We start from the raw sequence: 18,762 nt of genomic DNA on the forward strand, positions 1-18,762 counted from the left end.
TGAATATAACCTGTACCTAGAGACAGTGACACATGGCGTGGTATAGGTTTCGTAAGTTGTATTTTCATTTTGGATTTGGTGATCATGAAAATAATGTCTTGGATTTAAAACTGTGGTTTCATGAAGAATGTAGTGTCAACTGTTATGCTTTATCAACATAAGCGATGCTATCCATGTTTCTGGCTCTATTTGAGATGACATAAATGATGGCACTCAATCTGTTCTTCTAGGTTTTAAAGCCTTTTTGTTCCCTGTGCTTTGTTCTTTGCTTTTTGTTTCTTTAGAGCCACCATACTGCATTTACAGAATGAGATTTCATTGCTGTGAACAACTGAATCAGAATGGAGCTCTTGGAGATTTTTCCATGAAGTAGGACAGGTTAAGGATGGGCTGAGGCTTCTGTTTTTACTCAGATCAACTAGAGCAAAACTTCTGGGGAAACCTACATTTGGAATATGAAGGAAAGCTGGGACCATAAAAAGCAGACTTGGAAAGCTTACATGACAGCAAAAATTGACATTGTGTGACCCAAGGCCATTGCCTGAGTGACGTAACTAACCCTCTTCTAGAAAGAGGCAGTATTAAGGAAGCCAATTACTTATTGAAATAGGAAGCGGGAAGGGATTAGTAATAATTTAGATAGCATTTAGTGAATCTGAAGCCAGGCAGGCTGTAGTTGTCATTTTGGCTGAATTTTTATTGAGTGGTGTCATTCAACTGGTGACCTGGGGAAATTGAAGGCGGAAGAATTTCTCAAGTCAGCTTAATGATTTATGTTATAAAGCATTGCGAGAATTGCCAGGGCTCTGCAGTGGACTGACACTGGAGATGAAATTCCGCCTACCAAGTCATCTTAGATAGAGAGATGATGGTCTCCAGGACAGCTGTGAGGAGCACTGACTTTGAAATCAGATCTGACTTCAGTTCTGGCTTTTCTTTTCTTTGCATCATGTCAACTTTGAACATAGTCCTTTATATTCTCGCTCTCAATATTTTTAGCTATAAAATAAAAATAATACCAAGTAACTCATAGAATTGTTTGAAAGACAATTACCAAATGCATATTTATGAATTTTTTGAGTGTTTATAAGATCTCAACTATCGAAAGCTGTTGTTTTTATTAGTTTGATCATGTGCTCTTTAAAAACAAAGCATGCTTGGTATACGTTATTGGGAAAACAAGTGTCTCAGACTTAAAAACAATTCCCTGAAGTTTTTAGGTGGGTGCACAAAATTCCTGCCTATACTATGTCACTTTTTTCAGTTGATGAAATTTAGTGACTTTAGATGAGCCCAGACTTCCAAGTGGGGGTTGTAGTTATTTCTAATGTCAGTCATAGAAAATGTCAAGGCAGTAATAGCAGCAGAAAGGCCTGGTGGTCTCTATCACTTTAATGAATTTATCACAACCTGCAATCTAGATATAATCTCACAGTCTCAGAAACTTTATATAAACACATTGAGAGTGTACCCATCTCTTAGAAATGAATCACATTTGCCAAGCTAACAGGAATGAATATACATATATACATAATATTTATACATACATATGCATACTAAATACACATATACATTTTCATTAAGAATTCTGAGAATTACACAACCCATTTCTTCCTGCCAGCAAACACACCTGGGTGGGCAGGTTATAATCAAAACATTGCATAGTAGTATGGAATCCAGATATTGAAGTTTAGATGTATAGCATGCATATTTAATAAATATTGAACCAAATGTTTGATAATTCATCTTCCTAAACACAGATTGTTTCTTCCAGTGGTGGTTTAGCCTCCACACTGCCATGGGTTCCAGTGTCCAGTCTCCTGGTTCCATCTTGCCTGACTGGCAAACTAATTTGTGTAGGCTTTTATCTCCAATTCTTTTTCCATTTCCTTTTATCTGAGTCTATGACTTTCTTTTCTACTGAACTTAAAATAATAGCCTTTCAATCCGAAGCTCTTGCTGTTCATAGTAGCTGTGCTTCTAAATTCCCATTTGTACATGGGAACAGCCCAACTGGAGGTCTTGTATGGATATGGAGGATAGGGAGGCAGAGCAAGAAAGAATACCATAGAAATGGGCTTAAAGGAGGCCCTTCTCTTTCTCCTGGCACATTTTGATGAATCCTCACTTTTTGGTTTACTGACTGTTATTTTTAGAGACTGTGTCATTACCCAGGTCCACAGTGCAGCGATGAATCACCTAGGATTCTAGTCTAGCATGCATAAGAAGGATTGTGAGCTTGAGCAATAGTCAAGGAGAAATCAGCTGGTCAAATAATGGGGTCTGCAAAGGACAAGAGTGAGGCTTGTAGAAGGGCCAGGGGGCGCAGAGCCTTGCGAGCACCTCGTGGACGATGCCCTGAAGAGCTCTTCTTTCTGTGTGCTGAGCCTCTCCTCTGCAGTATGCTATCCCAGTTCAGAAAGAGAAGTAAGTGCAGAATCACCCAGAATGTTAAAAGTTACACCACGGAATATTTGATAACTCAGACAATTTAATAAAAAATAGAAGACATGTCAAAAGTGTTTATTGTAATAGAATTATATTGTTTTCTCACTTAAAAAGAGCCTTTAAACAAGTTTTAAATCAAGTTTGTTATATAAAATCAAATGACTAGAAAATATGCTGTGTAACAAGCAGTTTGAAACAGTAACAGTTACCTCAGATAAGGGGTAGCAGGAAGAGGGGAATGAGGAGGATTTTAGGGGCCAAGGTGGAGTAAAAATGGACTCAACGTTATTGATAATGCTTTAATTTTAAAAGAATAAGATATTTTGGTATTACTTGTATAAATAAATTATTTAACATCAGAAAAGAAAAAAATAGAAAAGACTTGGTAATTCTTAATGAATTTTTAGAAGGGGGAATACCATTTTCCATATTTCATATACTTTTTTACTGAAACTAAGAATGCCTTTTGAGCAGAATATAACACTTCCCTGGAGCCAGCTGCCTTCTTACCTAAATTTTCTTTGCACTTGAAAATATAAGGAAGAAAATGTAACCATATCTACTGTAGTCCTCCTTCCACTGGCATGACCCAGGCGCTGCCATTCAGATGCTCTGCTCCTGGAGAAGGTAGCCCTTCCAGTCTCTTTAATGACAGGTGTCTTTTGTTGGTCTTATAGTTTACCTCCTAGTGGGGAGATGTTCTGTCCTTGATAGACATAGCATGAGATGCTTATGGACTTTTCTTTTTTCGATGATAGTTTTCCTGTACTAGTTTTAAGGAACAGAGTTACACACATCCCACTGGAGAAACTGAAATTAAGGAATAGACCTCAAAGTACCAAATAGATGAGGGTTGAGTTGGGCATTGACATTGAAGTGAGTGTAGGTATTAAATGTATTGAAATTATTACGATACTTTGTACTTAAGTAGCACCTTTCATCTGGGGAGCTCAAAGTGTTCTAGGGACTTTCTGTGCAACTCCTAGCCACCTCTCAAGCTGCGGGCTTGATGGACTTCAAAGGCAAAGGGAGAAATACACTGCACTGCAGTAGTGTTTTAAAAGGATTTCTATGCATATTGAATGAAATATATTATTAAAATATTGTCATGGATTTAATGTTATTTGAAATGTTCGGTGCAGTGGTTTTCCTCTTTGGATCAGAAATGTGAATATATGTGTGTTAACCATTTGGAAAGTTTCTGAATTTTCTTAGCTAGATAATCAGAGTTCTGATAAGTGCTCTGGTAAGAAAGAAAAAAAAAATCTGTGTATTATTTATTCAACAACTAAAATTTCATTTGAATTTTGCACAAAAATATGAAAAAATAGAAAGTTTTAGAGGCTAAGATTAAAAGAAGACTTTTTATTTTTTGAGACATCTCGCTCTGTTGCTCAGGCTAGCATGCAGTGGTGTGATCTTGGCTCATTACAACCTCTGCCTCCGGGTTTAAGTGATTCTCTGTGCCTCAGTCTCCCGAGTAGCTGGGATTCAAGGCATGCGCCTCCACATCTGGCTGATTTTTGTATTTTTGGTGGAGATGGGATTTCACCATGTTGGCCAGACTAGTCTTGAACTCCTGGCCTCAAGTGATCCGCCCACCCTAGCCTCCCAAATGCTAGGATTACAGGCGTGAGCCACCAAACCCGGCTAAGAGAAGGACTTTGATTTTTTTTTTCCACATAAAAATAAAAGATTGAAAACATTTAGGTCAGTATGTATTGTCTTTTTAACTATGACTTGGTGCAAAAGTACTTGTGGATTTGCCATTACCTTTACCTTTAATGGCAAAACTGCAGTTACTTTTGCACCAACCTAAATGTTATATTTACACTGCTGACACAAAATATTCTCATTTCTGTCCTAGCAGAGGCTCTTAAATGGAAAAGGTAAGGAGCACAATCACATTTATTCTTGAGGCATGTTTTTCAAGAAATGAATTTAAAAACTTGAGAATCACAGCACTGAGAAAATTACCAATGTGTGGCAAGGTGCGGTGGCTGATGCTTGTAATCCAAGCACTTTGGGAGGCTGAGGCCTGTGGATCACCTTAGGTCAGGAGTTCGAGACCAACCTGGCCAACATGGTGAAACCCCGTCTCTACTAAAAATACAAAAAAAATTAGCTAGGTGTGGTGGCAGGCGCCTGTAATCCCAGCTACTGTGGAGACTGAGGTAGGAGAATCACTTGTGTCCAGGAGGTAGAGGTTGCAGTGAGCTGAGATCATGCCACTGCACTCCAGCCTGTGCAATAGAGCAAGACCCTGTCTCAAAAAAAAAAAAAAAAGAAAAAGAAAAAAAGAAAAGAAAAAGAAAATTATCAATATATTGATATTTTTGAATAATCAAGATATTCATGCGAAGGTGATTCCTTCATCTCTCAGTTTTTCAGACAGCCCATGACTTGGCTGATCTTATCTGTATAATAGTGGGCTCAGGAGGAGGGATGAGGAATGAAGAGAGAGACAGAAATCTTGTTTGGTCTAGGTGGGTGTTCAGGAGAAAAGCTGAGAGTGGGAGAGAGAATTTCCAGGATTAGCTCCCATCTGTGCAGAGAATATTGAAAGCAGTGGCAAAGGAAAAGGAAGATTTTTAAGAAGTTTCCCATAGAGAAAGAGTGTCTTCCGGCCTGCGCGGTGGCTCACGCCTATAATCCCGGCACTTTGGGAGGTTGAAGCGGGCAGATCGTTAGGTCAGGAGGTGGAGACCATCCTGGCTAACACAGTAAAACCCTGTCTCTACCAAACAAAAAATTAGCTGGTCGTGGTGGCATGTGCCTGTAGTCCCAACTATTCAGGAGGCTGAGGCAGGAGAATCGCTTGAACCTGGGAGGTGGAGGTTGCAGCGAGCCAAGATCGCACCACTGCACTCCAGCCGGGGCAACAGAGCGAGACCCCGTCTCAAAAACAAACAAACAAACAAACAAACAAAAGTGACTTCCTCATCCTGTTTCCTGGAGAGGTGGAGAAGAGTGCTTAGGTGTGTTTATATTTATTTGTTGGCTAATCATGGGACTATGTTTTAAATAGGGTACCTCTGAGATTGGAACACATGGGGTCCCAGATAGATTTCCGTTATTGATACATGTTTTCCTTAGATTAAAAAAGACCTTGTAGTTTATTTCCTTCGACCTTTCTACTTAGAAAGCAAGAAACCAGAGGGCTAGAGAAAATGTGTAGCCTGGATTCATGTACTCTGTAAATATTAACTTATTGCTTGTGTATCAGTTATATAAGCATGGTGCTGATACACCTTCTACAAAGTGTTGAGATTATAACTTTAATTAAATCACATATTGCAAGTAATTTTAGTACAGTTATATTAAGAAATTTAATTAAGGGATAATACTATGTCACCCGCGTTTCACCATTCATTAGTGTATGAATTTAAAATTCACCTTTTCCGTGTCGTTTGAAATGTTTTTCCACTCGCAATGTCCAAAGAAACAGTGGTTTTTCATCTCTCCTTCTACCTCTATTGTAAAATTCTGCCTTCTCAACCCATCTGAGCCTGAAGTACGTGATTCATTTCCTTTTCTTCTCAAATACCTATTATTACTGACATAGTCTTCTGTGTGTACCATGCTCTCATTAGTTGAAACTTGTGGCTCACATGGTAAATACTTAAGGGGAAAGCTTTAGTTTATTTCTCCTAGATCTCCCATGAATTTTCGTGCTCCCTAACACCCAGTTCTCTTTGGCTTTTTCCCGTGATGCCAGTTCCTTTCACTCACCTCCCATCCCATCCCTCTATTCAGGGCTGCTGATCCCAGGAGTACACAGGAAAGACACTTAGTTGAGGCAGAGAAATGAGCTCGTCCCATGGACATTCAGATTCCCCAGAGCAGGGCTCCGTCCAGAAGTGGGACTGTTGACCAATCTACAAAAAGTTGTTTGATGCACTGGTAGAGGCCTTGCTTGGGTCAGTCGTAAGATTACCTCTATGTCGAATCCCATCATCAAATAACCAGCACCCACACCCTTCACTAAATTTCCCTAAAGATAAATCATATCATTTGACAAGAGAAAAACTCAAGAAACCTGACAAAAACAAAACAAAGAAATAATTGATATACTCAGTCTCCAGTTTGAACTCTCATGTGACTCAATGTCTTTAGTTACTGGGCTTCTTGGTAAAATCTTCTGAAATCTCTAACATTTAACTCATTATTATGTATTCAAGAAACATCCTTTTCATTATTATGTATTCAAGAAACATGCTTTTCAAATTCCTAATGCCCTGTATATTTTTCCTAAGAAAACATTGAGAAGTCTATTCTCCTAAACACTTTCATAACATTTTGCAGACAATTTGAGGCATGTATTTATTTAATTATTTGAAAACTAAACCAAGGAATTATAAACAACCCATAGTGTTCTTTGTCTTAACCAAAATATTTTTCCTATTATATTTTATGGTTTGTATGCCATTACAACTACTTAAGTATAACTCATGTTAACATTCTTAACGTGAATGCACAGAAGACCTTGATTTCTACTAGGTGATATTAGCCACTTAACACTTATTTAACAACTGTTTGTGGATCCACTGTGCTAACACTGTAGAAATACAGTATCTACAAGACCCTAGCTTTCATACAACGAGTTCATAGTCTGTTAAAAACTAGAAGTCATATACAGTAGACAGATAATGTACCCTTCCCCCAAGATGTCTACGTCCTAATTTCTGGAATCTTTGAATACGTCAAGTTCTATGGCAAAGAGACGTGAAGGTGAAAAATTGTATCAATAATGCTAATAAGGTGACTTTAATAGAGGGAGATTATCTTGGATTATCTGGGAGGACCCAGGTCACTGGGTTCCACACTGAGAAAGAGACAAGGCTTTCTCAATGTGGAACGAGGAGGCAGTAGGGTCAGGATCGGGTGATGTGATGTAAGAAAGACTCCAGCTGCTACCGTGGGCTTTCAAGATGGATGAAGGGGCAGCAAGCCAAAGAATGTGGACAGCTTCTAGAACGGAAAAGGTTAGGCATGACTTTTCCCCTAGAGCCTCCATGAAAAGGAACACAGCCCTGCAAACGCCTTGATGTTTAGGCCAGTGAGACCCATTCAGATTTCTGACATCAGAACCTGAGATAAATTCCTGTTGTTTATTAAGGTTCTAAGTTGTGGTAATTGTTAAAGCAACAAATAAGAAACAAATACTGATTTTATTTCCTAAAAGTGAAGTGCTGCTGTAAAATAAATAAATAAAAACCTTCAAATTCAGAAATAGTTTTGGAATTGGGCAGTTGACAAAAGCTGGAAGAATTTTGAGAAGCATGTTAGAAAAATGTCTATATTACCTTAAAGTTACTGTTAGTAGAAATATGAATGCTACTGACTCTGGCACAAGGATACAGAAGGAAGTGAGAAGCATGGTAGAGAAAACATGCATGTCTTAAAGAATACCTAAATCTTCATAAACAGACTATTTGTGGAAGTATGAAGTTTATAGGTGCTGATGACGATAGCTCAACAGAAAATGAGATACGTGTTTGGAAACTGATGGAAAGGGTATATCTGTTATGATGAATCAGAAAGCTTAGTAGAATTATATCCTTGAGATATATGGATAACTAAAAAAGCAGAACATTTATGCAATTAACTTGGATATTTAACTTTAAGGAATTTATTGTCAATTACAATCTAAGCCCTCCTTGGATGAGATTGGAAAAGCCTGCCCTAGAGAAAAAACTGAGCTGGACAACTTTTTGCTGATCCCCTCGAAAGATCAAAAGATCAGAGAATTCAGTCTCACAAAAGGCTTTTTGAAATGATTAGGAGTGTGACTCATGAAGCTCTTCAGTCAGTCATTTCAGCAGAAGCCAAAAATAGGATGAGATTATCTAGAAAAAAAATTCTATGAAGAAAATCTTTGGCTAATGGAGTGAATCCGAGGACATACACAGGAGACACACATGGTTCTTGAGAATGTTACATCAGCATAAACATTGCCATCTTGACCTGAAGGAGACAGATAAAGATTGAAATGGAAAAAGGGTGTCAGAACTTTCAAATGCCTACAAGCAAGAAACATGCTGACGTAACTACTCAGCTGCAGGTGCGCTACTGTGTCAGTAGGCTGACTCAGAAGGCAGAACCTCAAGTCCACAGGGTGGAGAGTTAAGCCCCGAAGGCAGAGCTCAAATGGCAGAGTATAATCTCAGCCCTTGAAATCAACCGGAACTTGGCAACTGTATTTCAAAACTGCCTGGAACTGGTGAATTTCTTTCTTTTTTAAATTCTACTTTTTCTTATTTTGAGCAGGAATGTCTGTAGATGTTACTGTTTGCCTGCCCCACCATTGTGTTTTTGGATCAAGTAACGTGTTTCTTGAATTTTGTGGTTCAATGATGGAGAGAAATTGTGTCTCAGAGTGGATCACGCCCAGAGCCTCACTCATACCTGATTTTGATGATGTAGATGATGTGATGTGGGTCTTTTGAGCTGATGAAATTTGGGCTTTGAGTTGATGCTGTTGAGACTTTTGGGCAACATGGGTTAATTTATTTCATCTGTGGGGTTGATATGAATCTTGGTGGCCAGATTTAGGATTGGTAGGAAGAAAAACGGCCCATAATGGTGTCTGCATTTTAAGTCTGGAGCCTGTGAATATGTTATGTTACACGGCAAAAGGAAATTAATGTTGCCGTCAAGTTGACTTGATGATAGGGACATTATCCTGGCTTTTCTGGGAGGGCGTGGAATAATATAGGCAGCCTTCAATGTGGAACGAGGAATCAGGAGTGTCAGTGCCAGAACGCACAGTGTGAGAAAGACTCAAATGATCTCCGTTGGTTGGTTTTGAATATGGAAGGGCCCATTAGCCATGGAATGTGGCAAGTCTCTTGCTGCTGAAAAAGGCAATGGAAGCATTCTCCCCTAGGGCCTTAGTAAGGAACACAGGGAACACAGCTCTGCTAAAACTGTGATTTTATTTCAGTGAGATAGATTTCAGCCTTCTTATCTCCAGCACTATATGATAATAAATTTGTATGGTTTAAAGCCATTACATTTCCAGAGTTCATTACAGAAGCAAAATAAAAATAATTACAGCATGCAAGTAAAATTCTTAAACATATAGTAAAATTTGAGGAGTGATACAGAATGTAAATAAACAACGTAAGGTTTTACTGGTGGGATGGATGGAGAACATAATAATTTGGGTCTACCATTCTGAACTCTGAAATTACCTTGGTTCCAAATACACCAAATCCTGGATACACCGTTCTCCCCTCTGGACTTTCCTACACTTAAATTAAAAATCTGTATCTAGATAACTGTATGTGTATATCTTTTTATATAATTTGATTTTATATGAATGCCATTTGTATGCATAAATATGGCTACAACCCCAACAGAATAACTTGCAATCCTTCTCAAAGATGTGCATGGGACAGTGGCATTTTTGTTTGTGGCAATAATAGCTATTTGTAGAACCTGGCACTCTTTAAGGCTCTGCCTCTTCATGGCATATTTGCCTGATGCCTTTGCTTCAAAAGAGCTATGCTGTCTGTTCTCGCTTGCTCAGCTGGCTAGCGTCCCACCATGCCACAGCTCTGCTGACTAGCTGGAAATTCTGCTTCAGTGTGTCTTCATGGCATTTTCCCTCTCCAGCTACTTTCAGACGCCTCGCTTCCACTCTACTACCCCAAGAATCACAGAGTGATTACAATAAAGTATGACTGTTCACAATCAGCAGGGCATATGCCCACGAAAGAACTATAGCTGACTTTTTTAAAGCAGGAGGATATGTTAGTCATAAATATGTCACTTCTCTTCTATTTTCTATTCATCATACCCAAAATCAGAAGACTGTTCTATTCCCTGGGAAGTTTTCTTCAGAAATTTGCACTTCAAAGTCCCAAGAGTTTTCTGTAAGTAATTCAGAGAGAAATGCACTTTTACAGGGGTGATACAAAAATCAGTGCCACCTTAAAACATTCTCCGACCTCTGTTTTGCTTTCCCATGCAGTCTGAAAGGAATGCGTACTTCCTTTGGCAGATTTGGCGGGCAAACAAAGTAGAATTTGTGGAATGCTCAGTGGCTATCCTGATGAAATAGGAAGGCACAGATGAGGGTTGCCATGGCAATGATAAGTAAGATCTGAAACAGGATTTCCACGGGCATAAAATGAACTGGCCTTTCAGATATCTGCTGTTGTAAATAATAGGTTAACTGGTGGAAAAATTATTTCTAGCTTTTTTGCATGTGCACATGACTGTCTCCTAATAATTACCGTCAAGTAATATTTGCATCTCAATTTTAAATAAAAAAGATTATTAAAAATAATACAAATATGCTTATTTTCTGTTTAGAAGTGTTTTACCTTTGACATTATTTCAATTTTGTCCATTTTATTCTTTCTTTCACTTACGTAAGCAGGGGCTATGCATTTTTTTCTTTTTTTTTTGAGATGAAGTCTCATTCTGTTGCCCAGGCTGGAGTGCAGTGGCGTGATCTCGGCTCACTGCAACCTCCTCCTCCCTGGTTCAAACGATTCTCCTGCCTCAGCCTCCCCAGTAGCTGGGACTACAGGAGCACACCACCAAGCCCAGCTAATTTTTGTATTTTTTTTTAGTAGAGACGGGGTTTCGCCATATTAGCCAGGCTGGTCTTGAACTCCTGACCTTGTGATCCACCCAGCTTAGCCTCCCAAAGTGCTGGGATTACAGGTGTGAGCCACGGCGCCCAGCCGCATCTCTTTTATTGACAACTCCTAGGCTGTGGCTGTCCTATGGTCTCCTGCTTGCTCCTTTTCTTGGCTCTTAATCAACATTGTATCTTTTGACCCAATCAGCCCCAATCTCTCTATTTTTGGTTTGCTCTCACATTTTCTGGAAAAAAGTCAAGATACAATTTCGATCTGAACTATTTATGAGCCTTCAGCATAGGGGACAATGTAGTGATTATATGAATAAACGGGGTATTTAGTTTCCTGTTAAACATGCTGGCACTGACATTCATGTTCATTGTGCTAGACTTTTCAGTCTCTAGCTTGAATCGGAAATAGCTTTCTATTCTAACAACAATGTGTATATTCTCTTCTAGACTGCAGAGTAATACGCCATACGGGCCAACTCTTAATTTAAGATAAAAATGGTTATAAAAATGTGATTTGCTCTGTTATTTGCAGTATCCCACATTTAGTGTATGGTTTGGATGAAATATTCTTTTATACCTTGTTCTAGAACAGTTTCTCAATGGTTTTAAGTTATTTTCACTGTAACCTATACTTCCCTAGAAGGGAAAAATATTACTAATCCTTTGGGGCCATACTTCACTATACACACTTCACTAAAAAGAATTTATTTTGAGTTTTGCCATTAAAATATGTTACATGATGCTCTGTTGTTTTGAGACATATTGGCCAGATGCCAAATCATTGTTGTGGTCTATTTGTGTAGGTCTTCGGTTTTTCATATTTGTATAAACTTATATTTTTAGTTTCATATAATATTAAATGTCAGTATCATATACCATTTATTTTTCTGTATTGTATATGTTAAATATACAATAGTTTCATGAAACGTAGTTAAACAATGACTGCACTGTTAGGTTGTCTGAGGCGGAATTCTGGCTCAGTCACTTTCTGGCTATGACTTTGAGAAGCAGCAATTGACTTAATCTCTCAGAGCTCCAGATTTCTCGTGGGATCAGCACTTGACAGAGAGCATTATGGATTTTGCTACCTAACGATGCAGTCAGGCTACTGATATTACTTCACAGGTGGTCACATGAGATCACATTGAAGCCTCTGCTTCATCGTTTCATAGATTCATTCAACAACAAGTTGCTGACCCATAATTGGTCATTAAATTATTACCATACACGAAATGTTGAGATGTTAGAATGGTTGAGATGCAGCATCTGCCCTTGAGTTTACAGTGTGTTTATACACAGTTTGGTGAGCGCCATGGCGTGTGTGTAATGTGGGGTGCACCTGGAGGAGAAGCAGGCAACACTGGATGTCATATAAGACCTGCACTTCAGTGGTGCTTCCCACAGAGCCCTCACCGTGTCCTCAGGATGGATGAGGTGTGTGGCGTGCTCATGTAGCTGCAGCTCCAGCACACCCTTGTGAAATGTGCTGCAACCAAACATTCTTCCTCTGTGTGGACACCAAGCTTCCTGAAAACAAAAAACAAACAATTAAAACTCAACAACTTCAGTTTACATCTTTAAATTTCCAGTGCCGCATCAGTGTTTAGCCACAACTGATGCTTAATGAAATTTACCTGAATGACTACCTAAATGAGTCAATGAATAAATAAATGAATAAAATGAAATAAAACATGTAGAATGAGAGAGATGCCCGATACGAAAAAATCTGTTGATGCATATCTGGTAGTGAAGACCATTTGAAAAGTAGGTGTGTAACTTTGAAAAGAGAGGAGGTTAAGGTAAGACTGAAGTCTGATTCAGATTATGAGCAACTCTGGAAATCATGCCAGTGATTCAAACATAATTTTAGAAAGTGTGGGAAGTATATTAATGTTTTAAATTGAATAGTGATGTTTGAGGCCTCTATTGTAAGAGTGCGATTTATCAGCATGTGGATGATGAATTGAGTAGAGAGACAATAAAGGAACAGAGAAAATAAGACGATTATAATACAATTGAAAATGATGCAAGTAAGAAATTGTTAGAAGTAGTGTTAACAGTAGTGTCTGTGACAATGTCGTGAAAAAAGAAACTTGCTATCAATAAAATTTAGTGAGATTAAGTCTGTGTGTTGAGGAAGAGAAGTAGAAATGACTGTGGCTGCTGTTCTTAGTAATTTGGTGATTGGTTAATGTCATATATTTTGCAGGAAAAATAAAAGAATGAAAAATGTTCTGTTCACTTTTAAAGATGTTTCAAGAGACGGAACAATGAGATACCTTTGTGAGCATGTCAGATATTTAGAACTGAAACAGAGAACAGTGGCCAGGGAAGGTGGAGAGGGGAGCTTATTGGAGAACTAAGTACAAAATTCCAACTAATAAGATATCCACATATTAAAATAGAACATTGCAAAAATCACAAGCATTCTTATACACCAGTAACAGACAAACAGAGAGCCAAATCAGGGATGAACTTCCATTCACAATTGCTTCAAAGAGAATACAATACCTAGGAATCCAACTTACAAGGGATGTAAAGGACCTCTTCAAGGAGAACTACAAACCACTGCTCAGTGAAATAAAAGAGGACACAAACAAATGGAAGAACATACCATGCTCATGGATAGGAAGAATCAATATCGTGAAAATGGCCATACTGCCCAAGGTAATTTATAGATTCAATGCCATCCCCATCAAGCTACCAATGAGTTTCTTCACAGAATTGGAAAAAACTGCTTTAAAGTTCATATGGAACCAAAAAAGAGCCCGCATCTCCAAGACAATCCTAAGTCAAAAGAACAAAGCTGGAGGCATCACGCTACCTGACTTCAAACTATACTACAAGGCTACAGTAACCAAAACAGCATGGTACTGGTACCAAAACAGAGATATAGACCAATGGAACAGAACAGAGTCCTCAGAAATAATACCACACATCTACAGCCATCTGATCTTTGACAAACCTGAGAGAAACAAGAAATGGGGAAAGGATTCCCTATTTAATAAATGGTGCTGGGAAAATTGGCTAGCCATAAGTAGAAAGCTGAAACTGGATCCTTTCCTTACTCCTTATACGAAAATTAATTCAAGATGGATTAGAGACTTAAATGTTAGACCTAATACCATAAAAATCCTAGAGGAAAACCTAGGTAGTACCATTCAGGACATAGGCATGGGCAAAGACTTCATGTCTAAAACACCAAAAGCAACGGCAGCAAAAGCCAAAATTGACAAATGGGATCTCATTAAACTAAAGAGCTTCTGCACAGCAAAAGAAACTACCATCAGAGTGAACAGGCAACCTACAGAATGGGAGAAAATTTTTGCAATCTACTCATCTGACAAAGGGCTAATATCCAGAACCTACAAAGAACTCAAACAAATTTACAAGAAAAAAACAAACAACCCCATCAAAAAGTGGGCAAAGGATATGAACAGACATTTCTCAAAAGAAGACATCCATACAGCCAACAGACACATGAAAAAATGCTCATCATCACTGGCCATCAGAGAAATGCAAATCAAAACCACAATGAGATACCATCTCACACCAGTTAGAATGGCGATCATTAAAAAGTCAGGAAACAACAGGTGCTGGAGAGGATGTGGAGAAATAGGAACGCTTTTACACTGTTGGTGGGATTGTAAACTAGTTCAACCATTATGGAAAACAGTATGGTGATTCCTCAAGGATCTAGAACTAGATGTACCATATGACCCAGCCATCCCATTACTGGGTGGGTACCCAAAGGATTATAAATTATGCTGCTATAAAGACACATGCACACGTATGTTTATTGCAGCACTATTCACAATAGCAAAGACTTGGAATCAACCCAAATGTCCATCAGTGACAGATTGGATTAAGAAAATGTGGCACATATACACCATGGAATACTATGCAGCCATAAAAAAGGATGAGTTTGTGTCCTTTGTAGGGACATGGATGCAGCTGGAAACCATCATTCTTAGCAAACTATCACAAGAACAGAAAACCAAACACCGCATGTTCTCACTCATAGGTGGGAACTGAACAATGAGATCACTTGGACTCAGGAAGGGGAACATCACACACCGGGGCCTATCATGGGGAGGGGGGAGGGGGGAGGGGGGAGGGATTGCATTGGGAGTTATACCTGATGTAAATGACGAGTTGATGGGTGCAGCACACCAACATGGCACAAGTATACATATGTAACAAACCTGCACGTTATGCACATGTACCCTACAACTTAAAGTATAATAATAATAAATTAATTAAAAAAAAAGAAAAAATAATAAATAAAATAAAATAAAATAGAACATTATGTGAGTTCAAGCTAATACTCTTATCTAAGCAAATTAGAACACAATGTCATGTATTTTGGAATTTTACATTTTATTCAGTCCTAGCCTCTTATCTTACAAACAATATTTTGGAATTTTACGTTTTATTCAGTCCTAGCCTCTCATCTTACAAACAATCTTAGCAAGTTAGCAATTGGCATCAGTTTTTTTTGGGGGGATGGGTAGACTGACCCTAAAAGTACGTTTTATATTTTAACGTAAGGGAAGAGTTTTTCCTTTGTCCCATGCTTGCAACCTTCTCCTACAGAGGGACTTTTTTTTTTTTTTTCTCTAAATTATGGCAGTAACTACTTTCCCGAGGCTGGTTACCAAAAAAGGAGATTTCTTGGTCTGTGTTGGAAAGGCACAAGGGTACACATGAGCTACACTGCATTTGAAATGACCAAATCTTACAGTAATATTTGGATTAGTAGTTCATTTTTTTTCCTTTATAACTTTGTCATGCTTCCTTTTAGGAATGGCCTCATTTATTTCTACCTACTTTTGAAAATATCATAGTATCTGTATTATCAGGATGATTTCAGTTATCCTGCAAGATTTGTGGAAATATATTTGGTTCAGGTGTTAAAAAGGAGGGTGGTAGAGAAAAGAGTCACTTTTTTTCTATTCATTATTTCCTTGTCATTTAGACAATATTTGCTTTACTCCTTTATCTGTTGTTTGATTCTGTTAGGATTTACACTAATTGCAATTGCAAACCATAGCACTGTAAAGTTAGCAATATTAATGAGCATTGACTACAATTTAAATGATTGGCATAAGAACGGGTAAAATATTTTGGAAAGTATTTTTGATACATATATCCTACATATTTACAAAAATAACTTCTTTCTGATCAAAAATGTTTGGTTTTCTTTATTAGATTAAAACACCCTCTCCCAGATTTACCCATAAAATTGTCCAGCAGAATAATATGTGATAAATTAGGCACTCAAAATTAATTCAAATGAAATAATGGTATAATTAGGCAGTGATTTTTGCTTTCTAAAAATCCCATTATAAGAAATTCATCTTAATAAAAATAATGAATTATTGAGGTCTTATTATATGCCAAGTATTGTTCAGAGCACTTGGTATGCATTGTTTCGTTTTATTTTACAGCGTACCTATGAGGTATTATTGCCATCTTTATTTGGGATTAAAAGACTTAAAATGTTTAAATGATGGAGCCAGATTCATCTCTCTAGCAAAGCTGAGATTTGAACACAGAAGTGCATATTTTCACGCATTGAGCTATCCCATTGTCCACAAGTAAATGCCTATTGGCTTCAGGCTTAACTTCTCAAAGACACCGATTTGTTCAATCTTTGTGATTTTATTGGGGGGATTTCAGTTGTTCTCAGTGATTCTAAAATTTATCTTTGCTTTATGCTCTTAACATCTTTGATACAACATTAATAATTGTCCCTATATCATGATTTAAGTCAAAATTTCCCCCTGGATTTAAAAAACCTTAATTATGGTATTATTGACTTCATCATTGGTGGCATCATCATCATCATCATCATCATCACCATCACCATATTAGCCATCAAAAATAATAATATTAGCAATAACAGTGCTTATAAATTATATTCCACGAGTTTATTCGAAACTCATAACAATAATATTCTTTGTTGTCACATATATGTATACATATAATATATAATATTTATGGTAGGCAAATAATTCTCTCAATCCATATGTTGTCAACTAGTGGAAAAAAATGAATAACAGTGTCAAATACTGAGGTAATAAATGACTTCAGCCTTCTTTATTTTGAACATTTCCCCACACAGGCACTACTCTGCATTTTTGTGTACCTTAAAACAATTCATTTAAAAATAATATTAAACTGACAGAAAAGTTGCAAATATGGTGCAGATATCTTCCCTCCCTCTCGGGAAACTTCTGTATACATTTTACTTGTTTGTTTTACTAAGTGGAAAAATAGCATCATTCAGCTTTACCTAGTCATTAAATTTCAGAAAGAGCTAAATGTCTTTTTTCTTAGTCACATTTCCTTGACTATGAATTTCGAAGTGGCACAAGCTCCTGGTGTAGTTGTTGCTGGCAGGTGGCAGAGCATGTGACACAGTAAAACAAACACAGCAGATAAAGGAAAGCAGATTTGGAAAGTAAGATGGATTTTACCGGTGATTGGGCCATTTCAGGCATGCTCCATCAGTGAGAATAAGGTGACTTTTTTTTTTTTTTTGAGATAGAGTCTCACTCTGTTACCCAGGCTGGAGTGCAGTGGCACAATCTCAGCTCACTGCAACCTCCGCCTTCAGGGCTCAAGCAATTCTCTTGCCTCAGCCTCCTGAGTAGCTGGGACTACAGGTGCCCACCACTACACCCAACTGATTATTGCATTTTTAGTAGAGAGTGGGGGTTTCACCATATTGGCCAGGCTGGTCTCAAATTCCTGACCTCAGGTGATCCACCTGCCTCAGCTGGGGTTGCAGCGCTGGGGTTGCAGACATGAGCCGCCGCACCTGGCCAAAATGGCCTTTCTGAGCTTGATTTCTCATCTGCCAATTGCTTGTTATACTGCTTGATCGAGTTTCTCAAGGATTAAATAAGATTCTGTAAGTGTAACCTGTTCGAAAGGATCCCATGCAGCTTCTTCTCTCGCTGTGGACCTGTTGATAGACTGGTCTCAAAAGCCATTTCATCCTGCCATCTCAGAAAACACAAATATAATAGCAAAGTCATTGATCCAATGCAAATTTTGCTCAAGTTTCTCAAGAACCTGGGTTAGGTAATTATTTCAAATACCAAAAAACACATTTCCTATATATATATATTTTAAACACAGTCTGGCCAGCAGCCTGGCTTCAGCTTCCTCCTCTCCATTCCCCTGAAGACCAAAACAATAGCTGGAAGAAGAGCTATCACCAAAACAGAAACCTGGCAGTTAAATAAACACCTGTGGTTCTTCAGGCTTATACTGCTAATAGGGGCAAAGAAAGAACTCCCTCTTTTGAAAAGTACATAGTAGAGCGCCCAAGACTACATGGATTAGTGGCACTCTGCAAACGGTAGTTGACAGCCTTACTTTTAACTATTTGATCCTTGCCATTCCCCTGTTCTGCTTAGTGTGTACTAAGATTTTCTTTACTGTACTATTGTGATCATTTCTAATGTCAGTCACTCTACCTGAATCCCTAAAACAAATACTGACTGGTCTCACTAGGGAATTTACCCTACTTCACCTTACTTTAAACTTCAGCCACAATCTTTTATCTGAATGGTTGGTTAAGTCTAAGAATACAATTTCCAAGAAGTTCTTTTTTTTTTTTTTTTTAATCTCTGAATTTCCTGTTGGAGCAAATTCAAATTTCCTGTTGGGTTATATAATGCATATTTTGTGGA

General features: G+C 38.1%; 1 protein-coding gene across 11 annotated transcripts in view; it reads left to right on the forward strand.

The window, feature by feature from the left end:
- Window positions 1-18,762, forward strand: part of NETO1 (neuropilin and tolloid like 1) — a 127,012-nt gene that overhangs the window by 10,417 nt on the left and 97,833 nt on the right. The window contains exon 5 of one of the 11 annotated variants that reach the window (XM_045378155.3): window positions 13,266-14,460. The exons of 9 other annotated variants lie outside the window; for them this stretch is intronic. In XM_045378155.3, coding sequence (XP_045234090.2) covers window positions 13,266-13,282 — 17 coding nt within the window. In that variant the 3' untranslated portion in view covers window positions 13,283-14,460. Of the gene's footprint in view, window positions 1-284; window positions 2,760-13,265; window positions 14,461-18,762 lie in introns of those variants that run through there. One more of the 11 variants, XM_015439583.4, reaches the window with a different exon arrangement.

The sequence above is a fragment of the Macaca fascicularis genome, chromosome 18 (assembly GCF_037993035.2).
Source record: "Macaca fascicularis isolate 582-1 chromosome 18, T2T-MFA8v1.1".
Lineage (NCBI taxonomy): Eukaryota > Metazoa > Chordata > Mammalia > Primates > Cercopithecidae > Macaca > Macaca fascicularis.